The 26,025-nt window shown below is 30.8% G+C and overlaps 4 protein-coding genes across 5 annotated transcripts; 1 reads left to right on the plus strand and 3 right to left on the minus strand.

Moving 5' to 3' along the window:
* Positions 1-243: 243 nt before the first annotated feature.
* crim (QVR superfamily protein crim) lies at positions 244-2,463 on the plus strand. The gene is made up of 4 exons (XM_013319559.1): positions 244-430; positions 701-841; positions 1,253-1,406; positions 1,902-2,463. Exons 1-4 carry the CDS (start codon positions 385-387, stop codon positions 2,029-2,031), a joined length of 471 nt encoding a protein of 156 aa, XP_013175013.1. The 5' UTR covers positions 244-384; the 3' UTR covers positions 2,032-2,463.
* Positions 2,464-5,501: 3,038 nt separating this feature from the next.
* LOC106123232 (uncharacterized) lies at positions 5,502-7,438 on the minus strand. Its single transcript, XM_013319463.1, has 3 exons — positions 6,653-7,438; positions 6,277-6,298; positions 5,502-5,665 (listed from the first exon to the last, which is right to left on the minus strand). The coding sequence occupies exons 1-3, from the start codon at positions 7,436-7,438 to the stop codon at positions 5,502-5,504; spliced, it is 972 nt and encodes a 323-aa protein (XP_013174917.1).
* Positions 7,439-7,850: 412 nt separating this feature from the next.
* On the minus strand, positions 7,851-12,522 carry LOC106123545 (NADH-cytochrome b5 reductase 2). Of its 2 annotated transcripts, none has more exons than XM_013319941.1 (6): positions 12,214-12,522; positions 11,227-11,455; positions 10,541-10,659; positions 9,888-10,092; positions 9,069-9,263; positions 7,851-8,371 (listed from the first exon to the last, which is right to left on the minus strand). In XM_013319941.1, exons 1-6 carry the CDS (start codon positions 12,238-12,240, stop codon positions 8,199-8,201), a joined length of 948 nt encoding a protein of 315 aa, XP_013175395.1. In that variant the 5' UTR covers positions 12,241-12,522; the 3' UTR covers positions 7,851-8,198. The 2 variants fall into 2 exon arrangements, with proteins under 2 accessions (XP_013175395.1, XP_013175394.1); XM_013319940.1 differs by lacking the exon at positions 12,214-12,522 and adding an exon at positions 11,670-11,787.
* A 723-nt stretch (positions 12,523-13,245) lies between these two features.
* LOC106123582 (proton-coupled amino acid transporter 4-like) lies at positions 13,246-24,705 on the minus strand. The gene is given in 9 exon segments (NM_001312032.1): positions 13,246-13,764; positions 14,320-14,489; positions 14,745-14,957; positions 15,248-15,492; positions 15,767-15,851; positions 16,457-16,578; positions 17,056-17,206; positions 17,572-17,706; positions 24,611-24,705. Coding segments are annotated over 9 exon segments (1,401 nt in total). The 5' UTR covers positions 24,649-24,705; the 3' UTR covers positions 13,246-13,522.
* Positions 24,706-26,025: the final 1,320 nt, after the last annotated feature.

Raw genomic sequence — 26,025 nt, forward strand, 5'->3', positions numbered from 1 at the left:
TTTCAAACGTCAAAAAGGAAACTGTCAGATAGATTTTTTTAGGTTGGTAGCAACGTAGACTTGTTCATAATATTGCTAGCATTGAAAATGTCAATTTTTATTCTCCGTTTGTGTATCTAATTAGTCAAGAGTCCCGTCTCTTATTTTATAATTTTATAGACTCTTTGCCGGTGACCCTAATTTTTTAACTTAATTTAATCTGTGATCGTTGCAATACAATAACACGAAGTAATGCATACTCTTTGTTAAATACTCTTTGCAATATAACTGACCGGTTCATGTTGTGCTTATTGTTTCACTTTTAAGTAAAATTCAAAACAAACCTGGATTTTAACCCTGTGTAATATAATAAAGTATTAATTTTGCAATTTCAATTACCCAACAATGAAGAAGCAACTAGTTATTTTATTTTTCTCGCTATTCAGTGAATGTACGTAACGTTTTTGTAATTATAAATCGTTATCATAGGGGTGTGGCCACTTATGGGTTTTTGTGTCTTACCGTTGGTTTTTGACACTAAAATCTCTATAAAATATATCATCATTCCTGTCATTATCTTTGAAAAAAACATAGATAACAATATATTCTAAACGAATATTTTGGTCTCAGAAATTCACGTTAAGTCTTTCCCACAGAAGGTAAGGCATCTAATGTTTGAATGTTAATGTTTTAAAGTATTAAGTTTTGTATTTTGGTGCAGGTTTGGCAATATGGTGTTATCAGTGTACTGCAGCCACGCCTGGTTGCAATGAACCCTTCAATTGGCGTGGTGTTGGTTATCTAGGGAAGCCTTGCCTTGACTGGGAAGATGTTTGTGTCAAATTGATAGAGAGGAAAGGCGGTAAGGTTGTCTTATCTTGAACAATTTTTTTAAATTCTACTTAACATACTCTTTTCATCCTTATTTTAAAAACAAAGTAAGAGGTATATTCTTTTGTTCTGTAAACCTCTTTACTCTGGCTTAGTCCATTAAAGCAGCTGAGCTCAATTTTTACCTGCATAGAGTTATGATATTCCATTTCAAGTTACAAACTGCTAGTCACCAGGCAGCTTACAGCTTGCCGATTCACGTAGTGATAGCACATTGCGGGTTTAAGCAAGGTTAAGTTATGAACCAGTTCAGAGTTAATTTACAAATGGCTAGAATTTTGTAAATTCATTTAAAGCTGTGCTATGAATTTGTAAAAAGCACAACAGACAGACTGACATTTATGATATTAATAAGGATTTTGTTTACTATTTGCTTTCACAGCACAAGAAGTAATAACAAGGGATTGTTTGAGCAACTTAAAGCCTTATAGAATGGATATACCAGCTGACACATATGAAGGTTGCAGATCGGCTGCTAAAGATGTTAACTTGGCTAATTATGTTAACAATACAATAAAAGAACATGATGTGAAAAGGTAAATTATAGAAAATATTGTGTTGTTTATCTTGATAACTTAATATTTTACAATCATAGAATTTGTGTTGGTGTTTGGTAACTTATTTGATAATGATTTCTGGTATACTGTATGTATGTTTGAGGTCTAGCTTGTCCAATAAACTTGTTTTGTTTACTTGGACCAAGTTATGAGTTCTAAATGATTTGATGTGAATGAAATCTTATTTCTTACTAGTATTATAAATGTTAATGTTTTGATGGATGGATAATTGTTTGGAAGACATGTCCAGGATGCCTTGTTGAAATTTGGCATAGATGTAATGCATAATATGTGGAATAACATATAGGCTACTAAGTTTGAAGTTTTTTAATTTTGCATGGTCAGAATTGCAGGAGGCTACCCTATATAGACAGGGACTTATTTGGATTTCTTTTTATCTAGTAAATGCAATATTAATATAATGAAACAAGGCTTAATCAATGGAAATAAATAAGGTAAATTTGTTATTTTCAGAGATTGGTACGATGAAACTATTTGGTGTTTCTGTTTCCTGGATCATCGGTGTAATGGTGCATCGGTTGTTACAAATTCATTTGTTGTGGTTGCATTGTCATGTATTGTGGTATTCACAAAACTTCTTTGATAGTCAGTCATGCACTGCAAATGACATTAGTTGTAAGGGTACAATAGAAGTTGCTTATATACAAGACACTTTATATACATCCAAATCTATATAGTATTAATAACCATGGGTTTATTGTCATAATATTAGTGAAAGAATATGTAATTTCTCTCATGGAAAACCAAGATTGCTTTTTGCATGTGTTTTGGTAATGGAAACTTTGAGGTTATGAATGTAATGTTTAACAGTTAAACATCTGTTATTTAATTTACGTGTTTTTTGTATTAATCTACAAATGACTAAGTTTTTATTGTTCAGATGTCACAGTGATTATGTGATGCATTTAATATGTACATTGTTGATTGTGATTTCTTTTGACATGATGGAGATATTATTTTATATCTGCAAATATAGGCAGTATACATATTGATATATATATTGAATTAAAAAAAACTGATACATTCCTTGAACATGATCTGATAAGTATAATTCTATTTAATATGTTTATTTTATATTTATTAGATGTATATATATATATATATATATATATATATCATATCTCATAATACATAATTATTACAATTCCGTCCAATGTTGTAGCTTTAAAATACTACGTGTACACTGTTTTTTTATAATTTAATTTTACTCTATTTTGTATGTATTTTAATGCAATAAAATAAATAGTGCTATAGTTTCAGATATGTTTTATTTATTCGGCCTGTATGGTTCTTTTTAATAATTATTTTCGTAACGCGTATCCACCAGTTTAATAGTATTCCATTATAATTCAAGACTTATCCTATACAGGATGTAACAAAATCCCCCCTCCCCTCAAACGGTATTAAAGGTAATTTTATATAGAAACACTTTAACAAATCTAAGTTAGGAATTTTCAAGAGCTATTGAATTTGATTTTTTATATTTTGTGGGACACCTTATTCAATTTATTTTCGCTTTAAAGTAATAACGCAAACTGCAAAAGAACAATCGTATATGTGGCGGTAATTGCAACTAAATTTAATGGTAGTTGACCATCCAGGCTGTAAATGTCGTAAATAGATATTTTCTTCTTTACTTCCAGTAACAGTAATATTCGTTTAACATTGTCCCTTGCTGCATCTGTAAATATAAGTAAGTACAATAAATGCTCACAAATTTAGGCTTCGTACCTCAAACGGTAATAAAAGGAACCCTTTTCCCCCTTCGTATCTTTTCTTACTAGTAATAATAAAAATTATGGACAAACAATTTGTCACGTAGTGAGGACACTACACTATATACAGCGTGTTCCAAAATTCAACGATAAAACTGTAATGAAGTATAGCCAGATCGATAACTACACGGGGAAAAATACAAAAAAAATACAACCCTTTTGGTTTAAAAGTTATAGTTACTTTTGTAACTTTTCTTATAATTTAGATACTGTGGCTACAAATATGAATATATTCCTGCAATTTAGTTTAGAGGAGCTAATACAAAATTTTTTTTTGTATTAGCTCCTCTAAACTATGTGTGTACCAAAATTTCATTTAAATCAGTCCAGTAATTTTTTCGTGTAAGGACAGACAGACAGAGTTAAATTCGCATTTATATTTATGTAAGGATTAATCATACCGTTGCTGAAACGCAGAATATTAGTGCAAAGTTTTCTAGAATCGCTTATTTTCAATTTTATAAATTCCACCGTAATACTCAACAATAATATAAATAATAATAATGTAACGACCGGAATTATGTTGATTATTGAATAAATATTAATAGACATCTGAAAATAACAAAAAAAAATACATTTCATAACACGAACAAAACATTCTGTTAATATAAACAAAACTCAGTGTAATACCTGTTGTTTAATAGTGGTGATTATACTCTGTATCAATATTATATCCAAAATAATAAACTCACAAGTCAGTCCAAAAATCTGTAAAAATTATGGGTACTTTTTATGGAACCAACATCAGAGCAGGTGCGGCTTATAAAGCGGCGGAAAATGCTAAAGCAAGCAAATACAGGTATCTAGGCTCCGAATATGATTTTGTAACATTCGGTTTCGAGACCCTCGGTCCGTGGAGTCCTAGCGCTGTAAGGCTTTTTAAGGAAAAATCAAAAAAGTTAATCGACATCACAGGGACCGAAGAGCTGGCAGCTACCACGGGCAAAGAATTAGTATAGCTATTCAAAGGGCGAACTCTGCCAGTATCTTCAGAACCTTGCCTAAAGGGACTACTTTTAATAATATATTTTAGTTAATTATTCATTTTTAATATTTTATTTAATATCATAGATTAATGACTCTTCATGTAAAATATGTAAATTTAAAATTTACTCTGAGAGTATATTAGTAAGTTTAAATATGGTATCGTTTTCTTGAAATAATGATGGAACTTACCGTGAACTGATGAACATTAATCAAATCATCCAATACATTGATAAAATCACGTAAAGTTATCAAAAGACGATTCCACATTTTTTCATCTGAATACTTTTCATTCATAACATGAAACGTTCCAGCTGTTTTAAAAGTGAAAATATGTCTATTGATTTTATCTTTTAAAATCGTAATAAAACATTCAAATCTTATTACAATGAAATACATATGAAAGAAAATCAAAATAATGTCCATGTAGTTGCCCAAAATAGGAAGTTCTACTATGAAAACAATTGAACAAGAAACTTTGTTATTCATCACATACAAATATAACACTATCGACCATAACACGCTACAAATAACGAATATTCCCACAAAAACTGTTGAAAGTACTGACATGCGTTTATTTAGTTTTATCGAGTTTTTGATACCAAGATCTGTGTCTATTTTTTGTAATTTCACATACAACTGGCTACTTGAATTACCATTGCAAAAGTTTTTAATCGTTACCATAGCTATTATTATGCCATTTAAAATATGACCCATTTTTAAATAGAAATCCGTCAGTATAGAATCAGTTGAAGATTCGCAATAAAAAATAAATATAAACAAAGACATTATATGGATAAGCCAAACGAATATGCTGAATATGTCGTATCCATATGTTGTTGTCGTTACAAATCCATATTTTATTTTTACTTGCAAAGTTCCGAGTAAATACTGCATTAAATGGATTGGTTTAAAAATTTGTACAAAATCATCGTCTAAATAATCCATTGACAAATTATCAACACTGATTTTAGTCATTGCAGTACAATATTGCTTTTGTATTGAAAACTGTTAAGAATATAGGTGTTCTCCAAAAGACAACGAACCACGAAATAATCTAAGCCCAATTAACTAAACTATAGGTTTTATCATCATTCATGTAATGGGAGTATAGTCTCGGGGGAATAAATCAGGGGAATCGAAACAAATTTTTGTAATGGATACAACATTTTAATTTAAAAACAAGTAAGATTTAATATATTTAACAAAGCTCACACGATTCTAATATTTAATATTTTAGTGTTTTTCATATTTTCTTTATTCTCTGTGGTAAAAACTTAATTCACAAACATGCCTAAAGAAGAGCAAACTGCAAAGTAGTAATAATATAAGTAGTGAGAATGTTAAAAACTTTTAGCATAAAGAATACATCCATTTGCCACATGTCGTAAACAGAGAATTTCGGCGGTGCCTCTTCTATCAATTTCAACATTTTTTTTGCTTTATCTCGCAATGGTCCTGAAAGAAGACACAAAAATATTTTAAGATAAAAAAAGTCAAAATACTGGCAGTTATTATAGACTGCAATTAGCATTTAAAAAACAAATGTGTGAATTTAAACACATGGTTAGAATAGCAATCAGAAGGAATATTTTAAATTTATTGCTTGTGCGCAATAATCTTATTCTGCTTTTTGCAAACGATCTTTCGCGGTTGATAAACTAATATAATTTCTAATGTTATAAATGCCAAACGGCTCAACGGCTCTCTTATCAACGGATTTTTTAAATTACAAAGTTACAAAAATAAAATATTCTTTTTGAAAAAGTGCGTCACGTGAAATAAGAAGATTTTCCGAAAAAAATCGACGGTCGTGAGTATAACCGTGTATAGATTATCAGCCGGCAGTTGAACCCTCAAGCTGACCCATCCTCTTAGGGTACCCAACTTGGCGACTTTCATCACCCTACGGGGAAAGTTGCATTGCTGAACGCTGCAGGACAAATAAACGAAACAACAAAGTTCTGATAGAACCACGACACGTTTGTGCCACTCGGTGCTACCTACATGTGTTATCGCGGCCAAAAGCTAGTATTTTATAAATTAATTAAGGTGCAATTTTAACGTACCTGTGTAATGAACGCACATTATCTTTGTGCATAACCTTTTCATTGTATCAACTTCATTGAAAAATAATTGATTCCGCACACATAAAAATGTACATATAAATATGTCGAATGTCGTTATGAAGGGAATTTGTATATAAATGTACAAATCTAATTCCTAAGGAGTTGAAGAAACTTTATTAATTGTGTTGTTTTTGTTTAAATATTACGCAAAATATAACCGGAGTATTTATTACCTTGTCTTGTAATGAAAGAAAAATTATATTAAACGACGTTAAAATTGTTCCAACCGATTTTATACAGTATAACAAAACCTGCAATAATTAAATGTAAAATTACTGAGGTAACCAAAAAAATATCGCATTTATAGATTTGTTACCTGAAATCTGTAAAGTTTTTGAAATTTACTATACGCATCTAATATTGCTCTCAGACAAACAAAAGTGTCCGTTGATACAAAATCGTGCGTTTTAGCGGCTATATATTGCATTCCATTTTTAGTTGGAAAAAAGCTTTCGTTCTTGTTATCATCCTTTTGTAAATGGTTTAATAGTATACAATTTAAAAATCTCAATCTTGTAACAAAGAATACAATCGTGTTCGCACAATGACTTATTTCAATTGCGAAGGTCACTTCATTGCAAAATTCACCCAAAAGTTCAATTGCATCTCTTACATTTTTGTACCATGATATTCCATATAGTAATACATATGACTTCAAAAGTAAGGATAATGTAAGAACATTTGTATGATATATAAATGAATACATACGTTTATTTCCATCAATATTCATCACACGGTCTACTTTTTGCAATTGAACTAAGAATTGCGAATTTTCATCAGAATTTACGAAGCGGACATGTATAATATTGCATATATATGAAACATAGCTTAGTAGCATTACACAAAAATACATATAGTAAGAATATGAATGGTTTGGGACTTTGTTATCATATATTAGTTTGTTTGTACAGATATATAAATATGTAGAGATAGCAACCAAAGCTATGGTATAAAATTTTTGATATTTAGTTGGTGCGGTCACGAATCTGTCTCGAACGTCCACTCTGCAGGATCCCAATACAACCTCGACACGACGATAACATCGGTAGATTTTTATAAAGTGCTCTTCTAAAATATCGTCAGAGAGATACTCGGAATTCATTATAACTGTAAATAGCAATAAACGATTTTACTTTAAGTGGCTTAAAGTTTAAAAGTTATCCAAAATATTTTTTTAACGTAAATTTAATTTTATTTATTAGCGTCTTTATAGAGGGAACTTTGTTACTTTTGAAACGTTAAAGTCAAATTCTCGATATTCAATGAATGTAACAAAGTCAAAAATACACATTCGTTAATTTGTCAAACATTGACGGGCAGTAATTATTGAAGCTCCATTAGGATATTACATAAATGTATATTAATAAGGCAATTTGGAATTACACGTCGCTATTAATATTTAGGTTAATTTGATAATGAAAAGTGTCTATCCATCTATAATCTACAAAAAAAAAACTAAAGTCGCTTCTATTGTCCAAGTGATGCGGAGTGGAAATAAAAAAAACACATTTTTCTATAACTTTTATTTTAAATTCAATTAAAAACTTTATAAAAAGTCTCGCATAAAAATTGGCTAAAACTGTCCTAGATAAGGAACTAACAACTGAGGGTACAACGAGGAAATAAAATGTACAGCACATGAATAATAGCATAACAGACTCACAAACAATCCAGTCTTATTATAACTATTCAATTTACAGGTTCACTACTATGACGTCATCGGACTAAAGTCTTGCCCACAAAGAGCACAAACAATAATATCTACTGATAAATAAATATAATAATTGCACCATTTTTCTTAACTATACAACTATATTATGTTCCTCCGATAACTCAAAAATTCATAATAATTGCCATAGTATTTAGTAGGCAAAACGTTGTGTTTCCTTGAATCCTAGCTTGTCTAAAGCGGGGTTACACGCGAAGTTTATCATAGGGGGAGGTCCACACATGAGCACAATCACGTCATCGGAGGCAGGGAACATATGATCCCGGATCATCTCCTCGTTGATGAAGCCGCTGCTGTATTTCCAGCCTGTGAAAATAATATTTACGTTAATACAATATTAGAAATGAAGGAACTGTTTCGCCTTGCACTTGATAGAACCAAATATTCAAAGTTAGCGGCCAACCTTTAAGACTGACGAGGCACTAGAAGAAGAATATTAAAAAAATAACTTTTATTATGGGAAAGTAAATAAGTCCATTTAATACATCATTGTGATATTACAAAATTTATTAAAATTAGTTTTTTTTTAAAGAAAAAGTAGTAAAGATTTAAAATTTAAAAAGAAGATTTGGCTAAATTGGTCCAAGCATTGTTGAGTTATGCGCTTACCAACACATTTTGCGATTAATTTTTATATTATGGAAGATAATTATTGTTTTTGGTTTATAATTTGGCCAAATCTTTTTTTTAAATGTTCGTTGTAGTTCAAAGATGGTTTTTACAGCAAGAAAAATTCGAATAATTGCCAGCAAATATGTTTGTTTGTGTCAAGGTATCCCCAGAACAACTGAATGGATCTCGATGACATTTGGCATATATATAGAACATAGTCTGGAAGAGTACATAGACTGCCGACGATGTCGCGGGAAACAGCTTGTAAATTATAATTGAAAATAACATACTAAACACTCTATGTGGTGGGCACCTAATAGGTTTTCATCTCAAATTAATCTAACAATCCTAATTTTCAGAATATCATACAACTAATAATGGTAATAGTTACCTTCTTTCGGTCTATCCAAGGTGTACCAAACTTTGAACTGATTGGGGTACTCTCTCTGGTATTTCTCAAGTTCATCTCTAAGAAGAATGTCATCTTCAGTCTGGTTGGCAAACAGCAATCTCATCTCCGTAGAATCTGACGGGTCTGTACAGATGTGTCTGACAAGTTGCAGCATTGGAGTCACTCCGGTACCACCTGGAAAAATATAATAAAGGCTTAGATAAAAAAATAGAAAATTTTACAATGTGGCCTATCCTTGTAAGTGCAGTATTAATATATTTCGTAATATATAATAATAAAGAGGAATAATTTGATTGTTTGTTTGCATTGAGCAGTCCCCGAAACTATTCAATCAATTAGAAAAATTCAATTACTGTTGAGAAGTTGAACTACCCCCGGGTGATTTCTTAGGCTATATTTATTGCTAGATTTTTTAATCCACAGGGACGAAGTCGCGGGCGACTAGTAGTGGGTTACATTAACCTAACAATGCTTCATATTATAATTTTTTTTAAATAAAGATATTTATCAGACCTATGGCCCCGAGTAATTAAACACATGATAAAATAAAGATATGAGACACCATATTAATTATATGTGATATAATTACCTCCTACTATCAGTTAAATAACTATATAAAGTATGCACATTTATGATAAAGATAATGATGACAAGAGACATATCAAGTCACTTCACTACTTTTGCCATATCAATGGCTCGTTTGCAAACTTTTACTGTCAAAACACATACCTCTTACTTGTTAAAACATTATTCTTCAAACTTTAAAAAAAAGTCAAGCAATAACCAAAAGATTCTTACCAGCAATCATGTTCAATTTCTTTGCTGGCACTCTATTAGGTGGGTCTTTCTTCAACTTTCTAATCAGGAAGATTCCATTGCCAGCATATTGCAGACGTCCCGATGGTCCTCGGAAATCAATTGTGTCACCAATCTTCATACTTTCCAAATACTGAGACATTTTACCACCATTTGGGAATTTCGGGTGGACATTTTTGAAGTACACCTGAAAAGTACATTTGTCCATTTAATATTAATTTCTACATATCAAAATAAGATTATTATAAATAATTTTATTTAGCTTTTATTTGACTACATGAACTTATCTGTTAGTCACAAATATAAATGATATATCTTGGAACATGATTAGTAATATGTTTAGACTTTGACTTGCTTGATAATGAAACATAGGAATTTGAAAACATTAGCTATTATATTGACAAAAATACGTTTTCTTTAACACTTAAATTCTTATCTTAAAAATTTATGTTACAAAAAAATTGTTAAATAAATTTAAACAAATGCAAATCACCTAGACTCTTGAGATAGTCTTGAATTACAAGTATCATACATTTAGTTGTTTTGGTTAATTTTTGAATAGTCTTGTTCAAATATGTGGCAAGTTAAATTTTGTTAAATGAGCATATATGACTTGGAAATAAATGTTTACATACCTTAACAACCAGATCAACATATCCCTTGTCATCATCGCTAGATACAGGAGTGTACGCCCTGATAACAAGGTCACCATCTACTTTGACAGATAAGTGTATATGCTGGCCAATTGGTAACCCTGAAATATTAAAAAAATTATCTTGTTGTCAAAACTTTAAGATCAGCATTATAAGCGACTCTTTATTTACTACTCAGGGTTACTTCATGATATGTATAATGGAATGGTTATTGCTAAGTCACAGATGATTTGACTAATTTAAATACAAGATGGAACACAAAAAAACTGCTGAATCATTTTTTAAACTTGTAGACCTTGAACCTTAGATTATGTGTTAAAATTTTAGTCATTGCGTAAAACTTTTTGATATCACTGGGGTATTTATAGATGTGCTAAGGTTTACATTTATATTCATCTAGAAAAAAATCAAGTATAAAATTGTTAATATGATTTATGATTTAATTTAGAGGTCTCAGATTGTCTGATATCAACTTTTATAATATTTCTTTTTTAAAATAGCTCATTGGTACATCAAACTTAAATTAATAAATGCTTTAAAAGTAACACAATCATGAAAGTACTAATTTGTCATTTAGCATTTTGCCTTGGTGATAATGTATAGTGTATGAGAACAATCAAACCACACATAAAAAAGTAATAATGGATGGCGAGTCATTAATCACTTACCTAAAACATGTTCTGATGAAGGTAAACCAAACCTGAATCTTCTTGTATCATGACTGATTTCTTCTCTTTCAATCAACGGCAATGGATACTTTGTGTCAGGATCAACAAGTGCTACCAACTTTTTAGCACTTTTCTTCTTTGTTGGTGCAGATTTCTTGCCCCAAACGCAATGGGCAATTACTGTTGCAACCACTACCACTGCTCCAGCTGATAATACTATTGGAAATACCTATAAGACAAATAATTTAATTTTTAGTAACAGATTTTAAATTTGGACATGTTCATGTTTGGAGTTATTGTGAATGTATTTGTTCATGAATAAAAATTATTAGTGATTCTGTTCATTTGTCAAATAAAACTTTCATGAGCAGCAACAGTTATCATAATTGTACTTGATTTATTCCATCATTTTAATATTTAATTTTATGTTATCAGATACATACTTGTGCATTTTCAAAAAAGTCCATCAAAGCTACTTTTAAATTGCCCATGATGTCACAAACACTTTAACTTAAGAAACACAACTGCTCACTTGCGATGCTTATGCGATAATGAGGCAGAAGTAATTGTCATTCACGACAACGACAACATTGACGATTCGGACGATCAACAAATTATAAGTAATTTTTTGCCTTGAACTCGCTTATCATAAAAAGTGACAATGATGATTGTAGGGATTTCTGTGTGTATCGTTATTTAAAGAGAAAGAAACGCCAATGTATGATGGAAGTTTTCACTAAAACGAATGAAAGGATTGACAGCTCGTAAACTATTGAAACACAACTGATTGAATGTAAATATAAGGACTTACCACACTCATCGTGTTAAACTAAATGTTAAAATGGATCTACTATACATTTATAGATATACCTTCTTACCATTTTTATCATTATCAGTGAATGATAAAAATTCATATATTGATTGTATTAATCATAGGATCAAATTGTTTCAAGTACATAACCTAACATTGATCAAATCGATACTTACATTTTTAATATTTGTGTTAGTAAACATCTTTAATAACTTTGTATCACTTGACTTTTTTTTAAATAAAAGACGTTATGTAAAACTGAACGATTATTTACACAGTTGGCCACTCATCTGTAAAATAATTACGTGAAACGCCGTGCTGCACAATGGTAATGTACGCTGACTCGCGCGGAATTTAATTTTAGTTTTCTTGCCGTCACTCACGAGTTATGAGAACAATTTCTAGCTATGCATAATGCATCTATTAATCTATATGTAGTGTTAATTTTTACAGTGTTGGTTTGCAGATGACTTAAGTAACAAGATTCAAGAAAAATATTGACAGACAAGTGTTGATAATCAAAATCATATCTAACAGTGGGTTACTGACACTAAAACCAGGTTTAAAACATATTGTTATTTCTGCTTTGTGAAAGATAAAAGATGAGATGATATATTTTATTGTGCTTTTATTTATGGGATAAACAGATGTAATAGATGATAAATATATTATAGCAGATATAATATCAGACTTCTCAGTTAACGAACCGAAAACCCGCGGTAAAAAAGTAGGCTCACTAATCATTACGTTAACGGTAATCTTTTTCTTAAATTACATTCAACATTTGAAAGTGTTTTTTTATATCATAAGGTGACAAACGTGCGAGCGGCCACCTGAAATCGTAATCTTTTCCTTTAATTTTTTTTTGCAATTGTAAAGTAACTTTCTCCTCTATGTAATATTGTAATTTTGTGGTTTTGCAAATTATCAGAGCGACTAGCGTATTTGAAAAATCCCAAAAAAGGTTTCACTAAGAGCTACGAGAAGCATGTGCTTTAAGAAATTATTTTCTTTCATTTTCTTCCTTAGATTGATTCAAAGATTACAATTTTACCAAATAATCTTCCTAATGTCGCGTCGGAAATAGTCTCCCTTGTTGTGGCTCGTAAATAATATAAATATAATAATATGCAATATCGGCTTATGTTTTATATATACAATGAAACAACATGATAAGAAAAGTTTTCTTTTTAATTACATTTTGTACAATTCTTTTCTTGTTTTAAATGAATTCATAAGTAGATCAAAATAATGACACAAATTAATAAGATCAAGTAATACTATTAAATTAATAAAAAAATATATTTATTTACAATACAAAAAATACAAGTAAAAAAACACGTAAATCTTTTTTAATTTGTATAGGCTTCATAATTTTTAAATACACATTGCTTAAATCCAAAATATTGCATTTTTAAAAGACATGGGCGTGTTATTTCGTTTGTCATTAATTTACTATTGTTTTTTAGGCACAATGAATTAAATTTATTCACTAATACGTATAATTTCTCTAATACTTTGCATAACACCTGTGACCAGAACAAATGATCCGAATACGATGAGCAATACGTCTTTAATTAGGATATAATTGTATTTTCCGAGACCTCTCTCCCAGCAGAATATGAGATCAATTAGTGACGGTGCTATAAGGCCTAAGAACGAGTAGAAGAACGCTCCTTCCAGGCCAATAACCTGTTCCAGACGAGGCAACGTAGCCGCTGCAATAACTGAAAAAGAAAACATATTTTATGTTTGTTTTTTTGACATGTTTTCCAATATACGCAACAGGCGACAGTTAGTTTTTACAAAATTTGAATAAATACATAAATTGTAGTCATCATGACAATAATGATATATAATATTTAGAATTTAAATTTTTAATTAACGTCGTGAGATTTTATGACATTTTTTCCCGCGTAATTTAAAATTGTAATGATGAGTAAACATTTTGGATATAAACACAAAGAAAACGAAACATGACTTTACTAATTTTAACCAGACACAATTTTTTAAATCGTTGTTTAAAAATTACAATATATTCTTAATCAAAATAAATATCGAAACTCAATAGTTTGTTTATTAATCATAGAAAAAATTAGCTATTCTAATAGAAGGTAGACGACATATAGGTCAACCTTTCTAAGCTATACAGACTTTGGTACAGAATATGGAAAACTTCTTTGTTCTTTATACATCTACAGATCATTTTTGAACTTAGTGGATAAGGCAATAAACTGTTAGGAAAATAACTTAAAACCTATGCACGTATAAAACTATTTTACCAGTAAGAATAGCGAACACAGCTCTCATGATAGACTGGGCAATGTTGTGGTATTTCTGTGAGACATGTTGGTTAGTGTTGCGCCACACTATCTCCATGGGCACGTAGAACTGCAGCGTGTACGTGAAGAAAATAGCTACGATGATGAAGCACTTTGCCATCAGGGCCGGACTGAAAATTAGGACAATATTGTCTATGACTTCTTATGATAACACTTAAAACGTAATTTTACATTTAAATCGAAGTATATAAAATAGAATACACGAATTCCTATGTAAATGTTGATGCTTACTTCTATCTGAAGTTGTTTAGTCTGGCAGCCAGGTGACTAACCGACTTAAATTAAACAATTTAATTTTAAACTCATATCAATTAACCGTTACTTTTCCTACTGTATAGAATTACGAAATTTGATTTCACACTTACATTTCTTTCGTAGGCAAATTAAGAGTAATGCTTCCAGCTGCCTCATCACCGTAGCGAATGTAACCCAGAAAACCCATGATCATGTAGAGCAGGACGACAATAGACATGGTGATGTTGAGTACGCCCGGGCATCCGAGGAAGTGCTGAGGCTTGGCCATTGTGTTCTCAACTGGCAGAACCACTCCAATTCCTTCCATGGCAAATATAACTGTACTGAAAAATAACAGAGTAAATCAGTCTGTTGCTTTTTAATTAGTTACAATTCCTATCTTGGACATAGATTGAGATGATTTTTAGATTTAGATGATAATGTTAATATAAGTTTTTCTTAAAAATCCGATTGGTTGTAGATGAGTCACTGGCAGGTGTTTACTTAATTATATCGAAAGGACGGAAAAGAAACGAGAAAGACGATAGACAGATCGCTACGAGGTTTCGGTTTGCAAGAGAAACTTATTTCTTACTCCGAGTTACTGTAATAGGGACTGAGTAACTTGACTTACCCTATAAATAAAGGTAATCTCCCGATGTCGACTGACATTGGTCTTGAATCGATACTCGGAAAGTCTTCACATATGTAGTACAAACAAATAAGGAAAGTCGCGACTAGCAAAATATTGGCGAATCCAGAAAATGGTGCTAGATACTTTAAATTTTTGATCTGTGTGAAGATTAATATCGGAACCAGAAACATCAGGCAGTATATTGTATCTGTGAACTCATTATCTTCGTAATAATATAAAACAATCTGCAAAAAGAAAGTTCAAAATCAATAACGGTCTTACTGAGACTTTCTTCGATAAATTTTCATCCACTTCCCATCTCTTTTTCACAAGAAATTTGTGGCACGAGATGATCATATCAGATCAATTTTTTACCATAAAAATGTACGTTGTGTCTCAGTTAATTGAAAGGTATCTTCGGTTCAAGAATTTCAGGTTATTTACGTTAAGGTTTTAGTTACCGAGCACAATAGCGCGTAAATTTAGAATCGATATAAAGTTGTCAGACGTCCAAAATACCTGTTTCACTGATTCCACCAGCAATATGACATAGACAGCGCAGGCGCCAAGAATGGTGAACGCCATTGCCCAGTCTATAAATATCCTGAAACACGTGTGAAACATTTGTTCATACAATTGCTTTTAACATGATCAATTTGTTGTTACAAATATACAAAGTAACACCTTGTTATAATCGAAGCATGCAATTGATTTCGCGTATATTTTTGATTACTAATTTAAAGTTTTTATCAAATATATAAGTTTGATATATGTAGAAAAATTAATGACAATGACTTTGGATTCTCGCTGGACCTCATGTCAACTTTTTTTTATCTTAAATATCATGCTTATATGTTTTTAGATGATCAATAAAAGTCTATATAATTACAAACGAACAGGAAGGCGCCGAATCAATTTAAATCAATCGCCAAATATTTCCTTATCACGTTTGCGTTTGTAATCTTTCTATCAATATTATTACGCGGTGACAAAGTACCTATATTGTAGTCATCAAAAGAGCTAAGAATATTTCTAATCATTATAAACGTACAATAATTTATCTAGTATACATATTACCAATATTTGCAAAATTTAAATACTCATAAAGGATGTTAAAAGTTGAAAGGAAAAGAAATTCAACGAAATATTATACATTATCATTTTACATAATAAAACTATAGTAGTAGAATAGTATAAATCATTATTAACCTCGCTGTTTTAGATAATTTTCTTAAAGATCGAGGACCTGTTGCAAATACAGCCTCAACAGTTTCTGCGTAGCCAAGGGATGGGACTTTTGAGACTCTTGCAACATCCTGTGAAGTCTTTACCTGTAATACAATGTATAGTAATTTCAGTTTTAATATAATATTTTAATAGAGTGACATTTTATAGCCTAGGGCTAAGACAATAGAAGCTCAGAACTAGCTTAAAAATTTAACAAGCTTAAACAAATTAAATAATTTTAACAGCTCTTCACAGTCCGTGTTATAAATAATATTAATTACGAACATTTTGTGTTCTTTTGGACGGGATCCAGTTGAATAACGATTGCCACTGTTTTCTGTATATATAGACGTTCCAATTCTGGGCGTTAATAGCCTTTATTCTGCTAAATACCCACTTTCAAAGTGGACACGTTGAAAAGTTCAAGGTTGTTTAATTAAACGACATATTTATATAAGATATCTAATTACGTATTGAGAAATCAAACCCAAAATGAATTATAGGATTATATTTAAACCAATTTAATCCTCTTTACTATCATTCTTGACAATTTTTGTTTAGTAGGTTAGATAGATATTTACCAACAAATAGACGCAGTGTGTACAAATGTATCCCAGTATGATAGTACCAAAAACGCCCACCAGAGTACCGGCGTTTTTGAAGGCAGCCGGCATTGCTAGGATACCGGAGCCTAAAGACGACTTTAGAAGATTGGCAAACGATCTCACATCACTGTAAATATAAAAAAAAAACAATAAATGAATAAGAAAATCGAAAAGTTTTAAAGATTTATGTGAACTTAAAATAAATCTATGTTATTCTACCATTGTTTTTACATCTTTCTTTAGTAGTACCGTAGTTTTTAGCTTGTATTTTGGACATAAGAATGATTGATATTTTAATGACTAAAAACAGTTGCTGAATATTGTGTTCCTATGCAATAATGATGATGACTGATGCAACCCTAGTACAACATCTATTGGCGATGTTAAACATTTGGTTATTAGTTCTTTTTTCATTTGTTTCTAAATAACTAGTTTTCATTTAACATCTTCTTTGTTCTGACTTTCTATATATCTTTATTCTTCTCTACTTACGAATTAGGGTGTTCTAATTTTCTATTCTGGAACGGATCGTAAGCGCTTACTTCGACATCTTTTTCCTTGCATTTTGTGTTCATTGTGTTTATAGAATAGTTTGACGGATAAACTCCATGTTCTGTGATGACAGCTCTGCAACAATTAAATATTGTAATTTATAATTACATATAGCATAACAATAAAGGAATTATAATAAATATTAAATTTTGTATCATAGTATTGTTATAATTTCTATTGATAAAAAACTAGCTGCGTCAACAAATCCGTTTGTACGGTTTAAAAAAAAGCTTATTTAGTAGCCTGTGTTCTTCCAGAGTATGTTCTATATTCATGCCAAATTTCATCGATATCCGTTGAGCCGTTCTGGAGATACCTTCAAACATCTATCCATCCACCTAAACGGATGGATGGATGTTTGTATGTTCGCATTATAATATTAGTAAGATTATCGAAAAATATACATGTATATCTTATTTTTAATCACAACATAAACATGTTTATAAATAGCATTAGTTGTTTATACGACTCTATATTTTCATATTGCTTGGACATATGGCAGTAAACACCTAATTTAAATTCTGATAGCATTTCATATGTTACAAAATGCAACATCCACGCACTGGAAAATACAAGCAAAACATATTTCTGCAAATAATTGAGTTGAGTGAGAGAGCATGTTAATGCGCATATTAAAACGCATTATTCCGTATCACGCAATTTGGCATTAGATCATACGACTTGTCCCACAGGATTATGTGTAGAATCAATCATATTTATTTAATAAATCAAAGAAGATCTATTATTGTATTATTTGCAGGCGTAAGGATGTTTTACTACGACGTAATTGGACGTCATAAGATGAATGCCCTGCTTAACATAAACCTCAAGGCTACAATCAGAGGGCTCTTTTTGATCTACACGTGTTTTCTATAGATCTATACAGGATGCCTCTTTTTATTAATCAAAAGAATGTTACGAAATACATTTTTTTAAAATGTTATTGAATAATTATTTGCAGAGCGTCGATGGCTCAGGGGTTAAGCACTTGACCTGCAATCTGCAGGTCCTAGATTCGAATCCCGCCATGAACTAATGTATTTTTGATTTACATATGTATACTTATCCGATTCTTACGGTGAAAGAAAACATCGTGATGCAACCTGCACCTATCTGAGAAGAAATTCAAAGATATGTGTAAAGTAAACTGCGGGTTGGTTTACTTTGCATATATCTGGGCCAGCGTGATAGACTATGGCCTAATTATCCCTAACTTAGAATAGGCTCCGAGCCCCCTTGTTATGGACGTATAGTGAGCTGGTGATGAATTATTTGCAAATTTTTTATACAAGCTGTACTTTAAGCAATTTAATACTATTATGCTAAAGTAAATTTTCATTGTCAACAATTCTGAAATACATATAAACTTGAACATTAATAACATTGAAATGCATGAATACTATGTAACGTACTGTAAATGCAAAAACGACCACATTTTTATTATTATTATGTTCCTGGCCGGTATTTATTTTCTTCACATATAAATAATTTTTATCGTCATAACGTAGGATGTAAAATTACAAAAATGTTGCATGTTATTGTTATTTAAGTTTAACATTGGTTATAATTCATTTTATAACAAAATACAAATCGAGTGACAAGCGATAAATTCGCGATACATTTTTACATCAATGACATATTATCATTTTATTTCAGATAATAAAAAAAAAATACGTGACTGGAAAGTTGTACATTCACAACGTATGTGCATAACAACAATATAAGCAAACGTATTGCGGTGAAGCGACATATTAAATATATCTATAATATAAAAACATGTATTATGTATATATATTTAATATAACAGAAAATGTTACTGTAGGTTTTCACTGTACTAAAACACACAAAAATATTTTAAATTTTGGTAAGTTTTTTAATTGAAAAAAAAACAGCTCATTATATTTAGGTATAATACATTTTTTAAAAACAGACCTTTTAACTGAATTGTTGCTCTTAAAATATATAAATTTGCTAACAAAAGTTCTTGAAATGGATATTTAAAACAAACATTATTAAAACTCCGATATTTAGATAAACCGTGTTTTTCTTATGGCGTCATCATTTTAAACGGCGTGGCTTAAAGGAAGTTTATTTTATTTATACAACTAAACAAAGGTTAAGTACATCATTCAATTAGTGAAGAAAAAACACAATAATCTTTTTAAGATTCAATGTACAATAAAAATAGCAATTATTATATTTATTTTGTTGAAAAAAGAAAAGCTTATTTCTTGTATCTATAGTGACAATGACCTAGTTCAGATTTTACTAGGATTATAGATATTTCCCATGAAGAGCAATTATTTTATTTATTTTGTTGTCATAAGAAAAGCTTATTTCTTGTATCTATAGTGACAATGACCTAGTTCAGATTTTACTAGGACTATAGATATTTCCCATGAAGTAAGGTCGTCTACCTCCACAGTGTCGTAATCATAATATAAATAGATTCGTTGTTTATATAAGCCTTTCTACAAGACATGTAATAGAGTAATAATAATAAGATATTTAAGAATTTTAACATCGTATAACATGTTTTCCTTTTGATAAAAATCAAACTTTTTATTGCGAAATTTAGCAGACTAATATCGAGATAGCTATCCGAGTAGACAAATTAAATTACTTAAATAATTTATAATTACAAATATTATAAATATAACCGACCAAATTTTAAGGCCTTTTCAAAGTAGCAATACGTGAAATAATTCTTTCTTCAAAAATATTCTTTATAATTTTAATGAGTTAATTTTTTATTCAAGTCAAATATCGTGTATACATTTATCTTAATCTTCACAGCATTTAAGATAATGGTATGTAATAAAAACTAATCACGAGCAGCGACGCGGCATATTGTTACTGTTTAAATCAAATACGTTTTTTTTTATTACAAGCAACATAAAGGCCATGCAACACTAAGAAGATTGTATTTATCCTGTCTTGTGAAAACATCTCGATGCGATTCTAAACACGTCTCAGTTACGCTCTGTGGCCATATAAGTGGGTTTTTTAAACACATAAAATCAATTCTAGATGTCAAGCGTCGTTAATTTCTTAACGCATCAGATGTTTTAATATCACATAAGGCTCGCCCGTAATCCAGAGGGGTAGACAGAGACCAGAGACCTCCATTTGGCGCGGTTCTAACACACCTCTCTTGCTTCTACTTGAATACATCTACGCATATGTGCACGGTTTCGAGTGTTCTTAATACAAAGTATTTATTTCATTTTGTTTTATATTTAAAATAAACATTTAAGTATATATGTGTCTCTATCTACATTATCTTTCCTCTCTGTCGTGTAACGAAGTCTGATAAAGCGTGACACGCATTCACTTTTAACTTTTAATTGTCGGCTCACCACCCAAAATTTCACTTTTAAAATATACATTTTAAGACCTAAATTCACAATTACAATGTAACTAGTTTAAGGCTTGTGACTTGTATATTTATTAATCTAGACAAGTTGTGCTACATTTTTAATCTGTTACGTAGTAAACTTATTATGTCATACATTTTATAACTGCTAACGCTATATAAGTAACAGAGAACAACACATTTACACTAAAACTATTAAGAGAAAATATTAAACTGTTCCGGATAAAGGCAAAAATTTGTAAGCGAGTTTTTAAATGTATTTACCAAAATAAGGTCTATTAGACAGACAAAGTAAGTTAGCCTTACTAATATTACAATTGCGAATGTTTAGATGGATGGATGTTTGAAGGTACATATCTCCGGAACGGCTCAACGGATCTTGATGAAAATTGGCACAGATATAGAACATAGTCTGGAAGAACACATAGGTTACTTATTATGTTTTTTATTTAAGGTAACAGCTCGTAAGTATATAAAACTACAGCTAATGTTTTCGTGATTTAAAATATGCTTGCAGCTATATTAATAGCAATCTTGCAATCTCGGCCAGAATAAATATATGATAGCCCTGGTGTATAATAAATCTTTTTTAGATATTGCGAATGCAAATCGCAGCAATAAAGTACTGTAATCATTCTTGCAATGTCACCGTGTAATGTTTATGGAACTGCAATAAAGCCTTTTGAGATTCAAAGATTACACGCTCCTGTTATAAATGTTGATAATTATAAAGCTTGTCTAATTTTTAAGCGTCAATAGCGTAATGGTTAAGGGTACGGATTTCTGACCACGGGTTCGGGATTTCGAATCCCGACATTCGACTATTGTCGTAAATGTCTAAGCACAAGCTTAGTTCTTAGTTGGAATGGTACACAAAATATTAGTAAATTAACAAAAATCTACTAATATTTAAAACACCCTGTATAGGTATTCTAATCTCGACTAAAGTTAATGATAAACCTGTTTTTTCGTAATTACTCATATCATTATATATTAAACTAGCTGTCACCCGCGACTCCGTCCGCGTGATTATGTAAAAAACTTAATTAGTGTAGCTCAGCGCACCCATCCATCCACATCACATCCATTTAAACATTCGCAAAAAAAAGAATAAATAGTATCCTATGTCCGTCTCCTGGTTCTAAGCTACATCCTCACCAATTTTCAGACATATTGGTAAAGCCGTTCTTGAGTTATAAATAGTGTAACTAACACGACTTTCTTTTATATATGTATATATTGAGACGTATACTTCGTCTTGAATGTGACTCGAGTAAAAACTGATTCGATGTCAAATAACGATAGTTTAATTATCCATTTTTTGACTTCTATAAGTTACAATGAATTTCAATATTATGATCAAGATATTTAATAATTTGTTTCACATACCATTTTTACACTAGCAGGTTTCGCATGCATTTTTTGCTCGATAAATGTTGTTAAATTGATTTTCCTTATATACAAATTATCTTAGATATTATTGATAATAATAATAATAATACAATTAATCCGTTCAAAAATACAACACTTATAAACACAATAAAAAAGAGAAAAAAAAATCCAATGAATTACAATAATAAGCGTTGCAATGCAGAACAGATTCTTTTCAGCTGTATGTTTATTATCCCGCGGGGCAGAAAAATTGATATTCTGCATTATATTACACATTTTTTATTTGTAAGGATAAAATATAATGGCCTGTCGTCGTCGCTAAATTTAGCCTTGAATCAAAGATAAGTAATAACGGTCTTTCAACGACATCTTTTCAGCATCAGTGACCTATTTATATGATACTTAAATAATGTCAATGAAGCTTCAAGGTCAATATCATTTTCCTACACGATTAACTTTTAAATATAATGAGCAATAAAAACGACTTACCGTGGGTTTCTGAGACCAAAACCCCCTTTAAAACATACTGTTATCTCTGTTTTGTCAATGATAATGAAAGGGATGACGAAATGTTTACGAAATGTTATACATATACTACAGTTTAAGAAACCCACGGTTAATACTACTACTATTCCTCCTAATTGCATTTTGTTTACTGTACATCTAAAGTCCTAAAACTATGATAGAGCAAGCAAAATTCCTTAAAAACATTTAAATCGTAATTAGCAATAGCGCCAATATCCTAGCATATACAAGTAGTCAATTACGGTTTGGTGCGTCTTGTATGTTGAATGTCTTTGTTTATAACAAAATGCGTGACCGTGTCATGTCAATCAAGTACCCTGTGGAAACCTGTTGTTTGTGGATGCTCTTTTATAGCTACACAGGTTTGCTGCAGACGGACATATCCGCTTCTCACGTAACAATTTTATAAATTACGTCGTTGCTATGGCGTCCGCATTATTTGCGAGAGATTTTTTTATGATTTTCGTGTGCTTTAACCGGTTTTTTGATTTCTTTGCACTGTGCGCAACGCAATGTGTGTAACCATAAGATCACGTTCTCGTAATTACTTTTTTAGAACAGGTACAATATATATGTAATAGTACAAGGGATTTTGAGCCAGAATTTTTTATTATATTACTAGCTGTCGCCTGTGATTCCATCCGCTCGAAATAAAGAAAACATAATAAGTAGCCTATGTGTTCATCCAGACTATGATCTACATCTGTTCCAAATTTCATCAAGATCCGCTGCGTCGTTCCAGAGATACTTTCAAACAAACCTTTATCCATCCATCCATCCATCGCATTTATAATATTATTAAGAAGTAACATTTAAAATTATACAAAAATGTATCCAACTTAAATGTAATCATCATATTATTGGTGCATATGTCCGCGCAGAATTAAAAAAAACATGATTAATAGCTTATGTGTTCTTGACTATATTCTATATGTATACATTTCATCGAGATCCGTTCAGCCATTCTGGAGATACATTCAAACAAACATCCATCCATCTAAACATTCGCATTTATAATATTAGTAAGATTATTAGTAATTCAAATAATTTATTTTTTAGAAAGGTAAAGCTAGACAGATATTAAAATGAATTTATTACTGTGTACAAATTTTGTTTACTAAATATAACGAACGCGTAGTTTTATTATAAAAATAAACCTAACCTTAAATATAAATAACAATTCGTTGTGTATAAACACATTTGTGTAGGTCGTGTTTTAAAAAAATGTTTGACGTTCATTTAAAAAATTAGTTGTTTGTTGATTACAAGGTTAAATACCTCAATAAATAAGAATCTGAGATCACTTAAAAATAAATGAAAATATTGAAACTTATGTTACACGAACTAAATATAACAAGTATGTATAGTATATAACAAGCATCGTGATTCTTTGAAGTTATTATTTACTAACAAAGAAATCAAGTACTATATATTGTACTTATTTAAGTGTACTTACTGTGTCTGTATTTAGTAATCCTGATTACAATTCACTTGCGTCTTTTTAACTTTTCATTACTCGTTTATTTTTGACATTTCAAAATATATTTATTATAGTTAAAACATAGATTATAAATGTAAACAAAAGTTAATTATTTTGACATTAACGTCTATAGATTATTACACCGTCTAAACGTATGATATCCAATTACCGTCACGAATTAAATAAGTAATGAAATAAACACTTACGTAGAACTGAACTCCTTCATATTGTAGCTATTGGCCATTTTCGCTTGTATTATTAGATTATCACTAATTAGTCCTACTTTCTCATTTGTTTATGTTTATTTATGTTTTATTTACAAGTGGTGCGCGCGCGCACGACATCTTTCGAGGTGTGTGAATCTGACGATGTGCTCCGACCGGTCGCAATCAATATAAATATATACGTAATACGTATCGTTAAACACGAGTGGCGTCTCAGACGACGTTTTGGCAAGTATCCCTAGTTTAAAACTATAAGATTCACGTTGATGTGATCTGCTTATACAACGCCAAGAATTTATAATTGATTTTCCCGTCTCAAATTCCCAGTTGTTAAGTACTGCGATAATAGTTTATTGCTACGATATAAGCTGCCATTTTGAAGGATATGGAAAATTGATTTCTGTCTATTTATAAATTCGAAAGTAAAGGCAAAAAACTGGGAAGTCCCTTCGACTCGCCTTGATCGCAAAAATAAGTCACAAACTGCTAGTGCGGAATTTCCACAAAATAAATCAGTTATAGAACAAAAAATCCTATGTTGACATATTCCTCTTTTTCAGGTGTAGAAAGTTTTTTTACCAACAAAAAAACGATGTAGCGTTCTTATTTAAACATGCATCATTAGTACACCTCTTGTAATGTTTACTATGAATAGTAAATACTAAAAGATCGATAAACCTAAATATTATTATACTTATATTATAAATGCGAATGTTTGGATGGATGTATGTTAGAAGGTATCTCCAGAACGGCTGCATGGATCTCGCTGAAATTTTGCATAGACATAGAACACTGTCTGGAGTAAAATAAAGGCTACTTAAAAAGCTTTTTATTTTCGCACAGACAAAGTTGCGGGCGTAAGCTAGTAATATTATAATGGTAACTCTATAAAGCAAAAACAATCTTTTGATCTTTAAGTATAAGGAAAAATTAAGATATAGGTACATTAACATTTTTATAATAACGAAACATTTTCCTGGTAACAAATTATAGCAATGATGTCATGGTTGTAAGACCTACCCATAAGATAATTTAGGTATTAATTATTAACTAAAGAACATAATATTAATAAGGATCATCGTACAATCCGGTAACTATAACGAAGTAACAGCCCGAGCCGAGGCTCCTGAGGGAGCCCTCGAGTCTTGTTACTCTTAAACGAGGTTCAGGCTAAGCGCCATCTGCGCTCGGCCACCTCAAACCCGGTGAAGCTGTAAATGCCTCTTCAAGGCAAATAGCGTCTACTCAGTCAAAAAAAAAGGATCATCGTTTTCCTTAAGATTAGATAACTACTTATAATATTTCTACATTGATAGATATATTTTTACAATGATAGTGTAAAATTGTATTATTGCATGTAAGTAAGTTTACACGAAAATCTGACATAGCTTTTTAAC

The sequence above is a fragment of the Papilio xuthus genome, unplaced genomic scaffold (genome assembly GCF_000836235.2).
Source record: "Papilio xuthus unplaced genomic scaffold, Pxut_1.1 DF826115.1, whole genome shotgun sequence".
NCBI classification, from domain to species: Eukaryota; Metazoa; Arthropoda; class Insecta; order Lepidoptera; family Papilionidae; genus Papilio; species Papilio xuthus.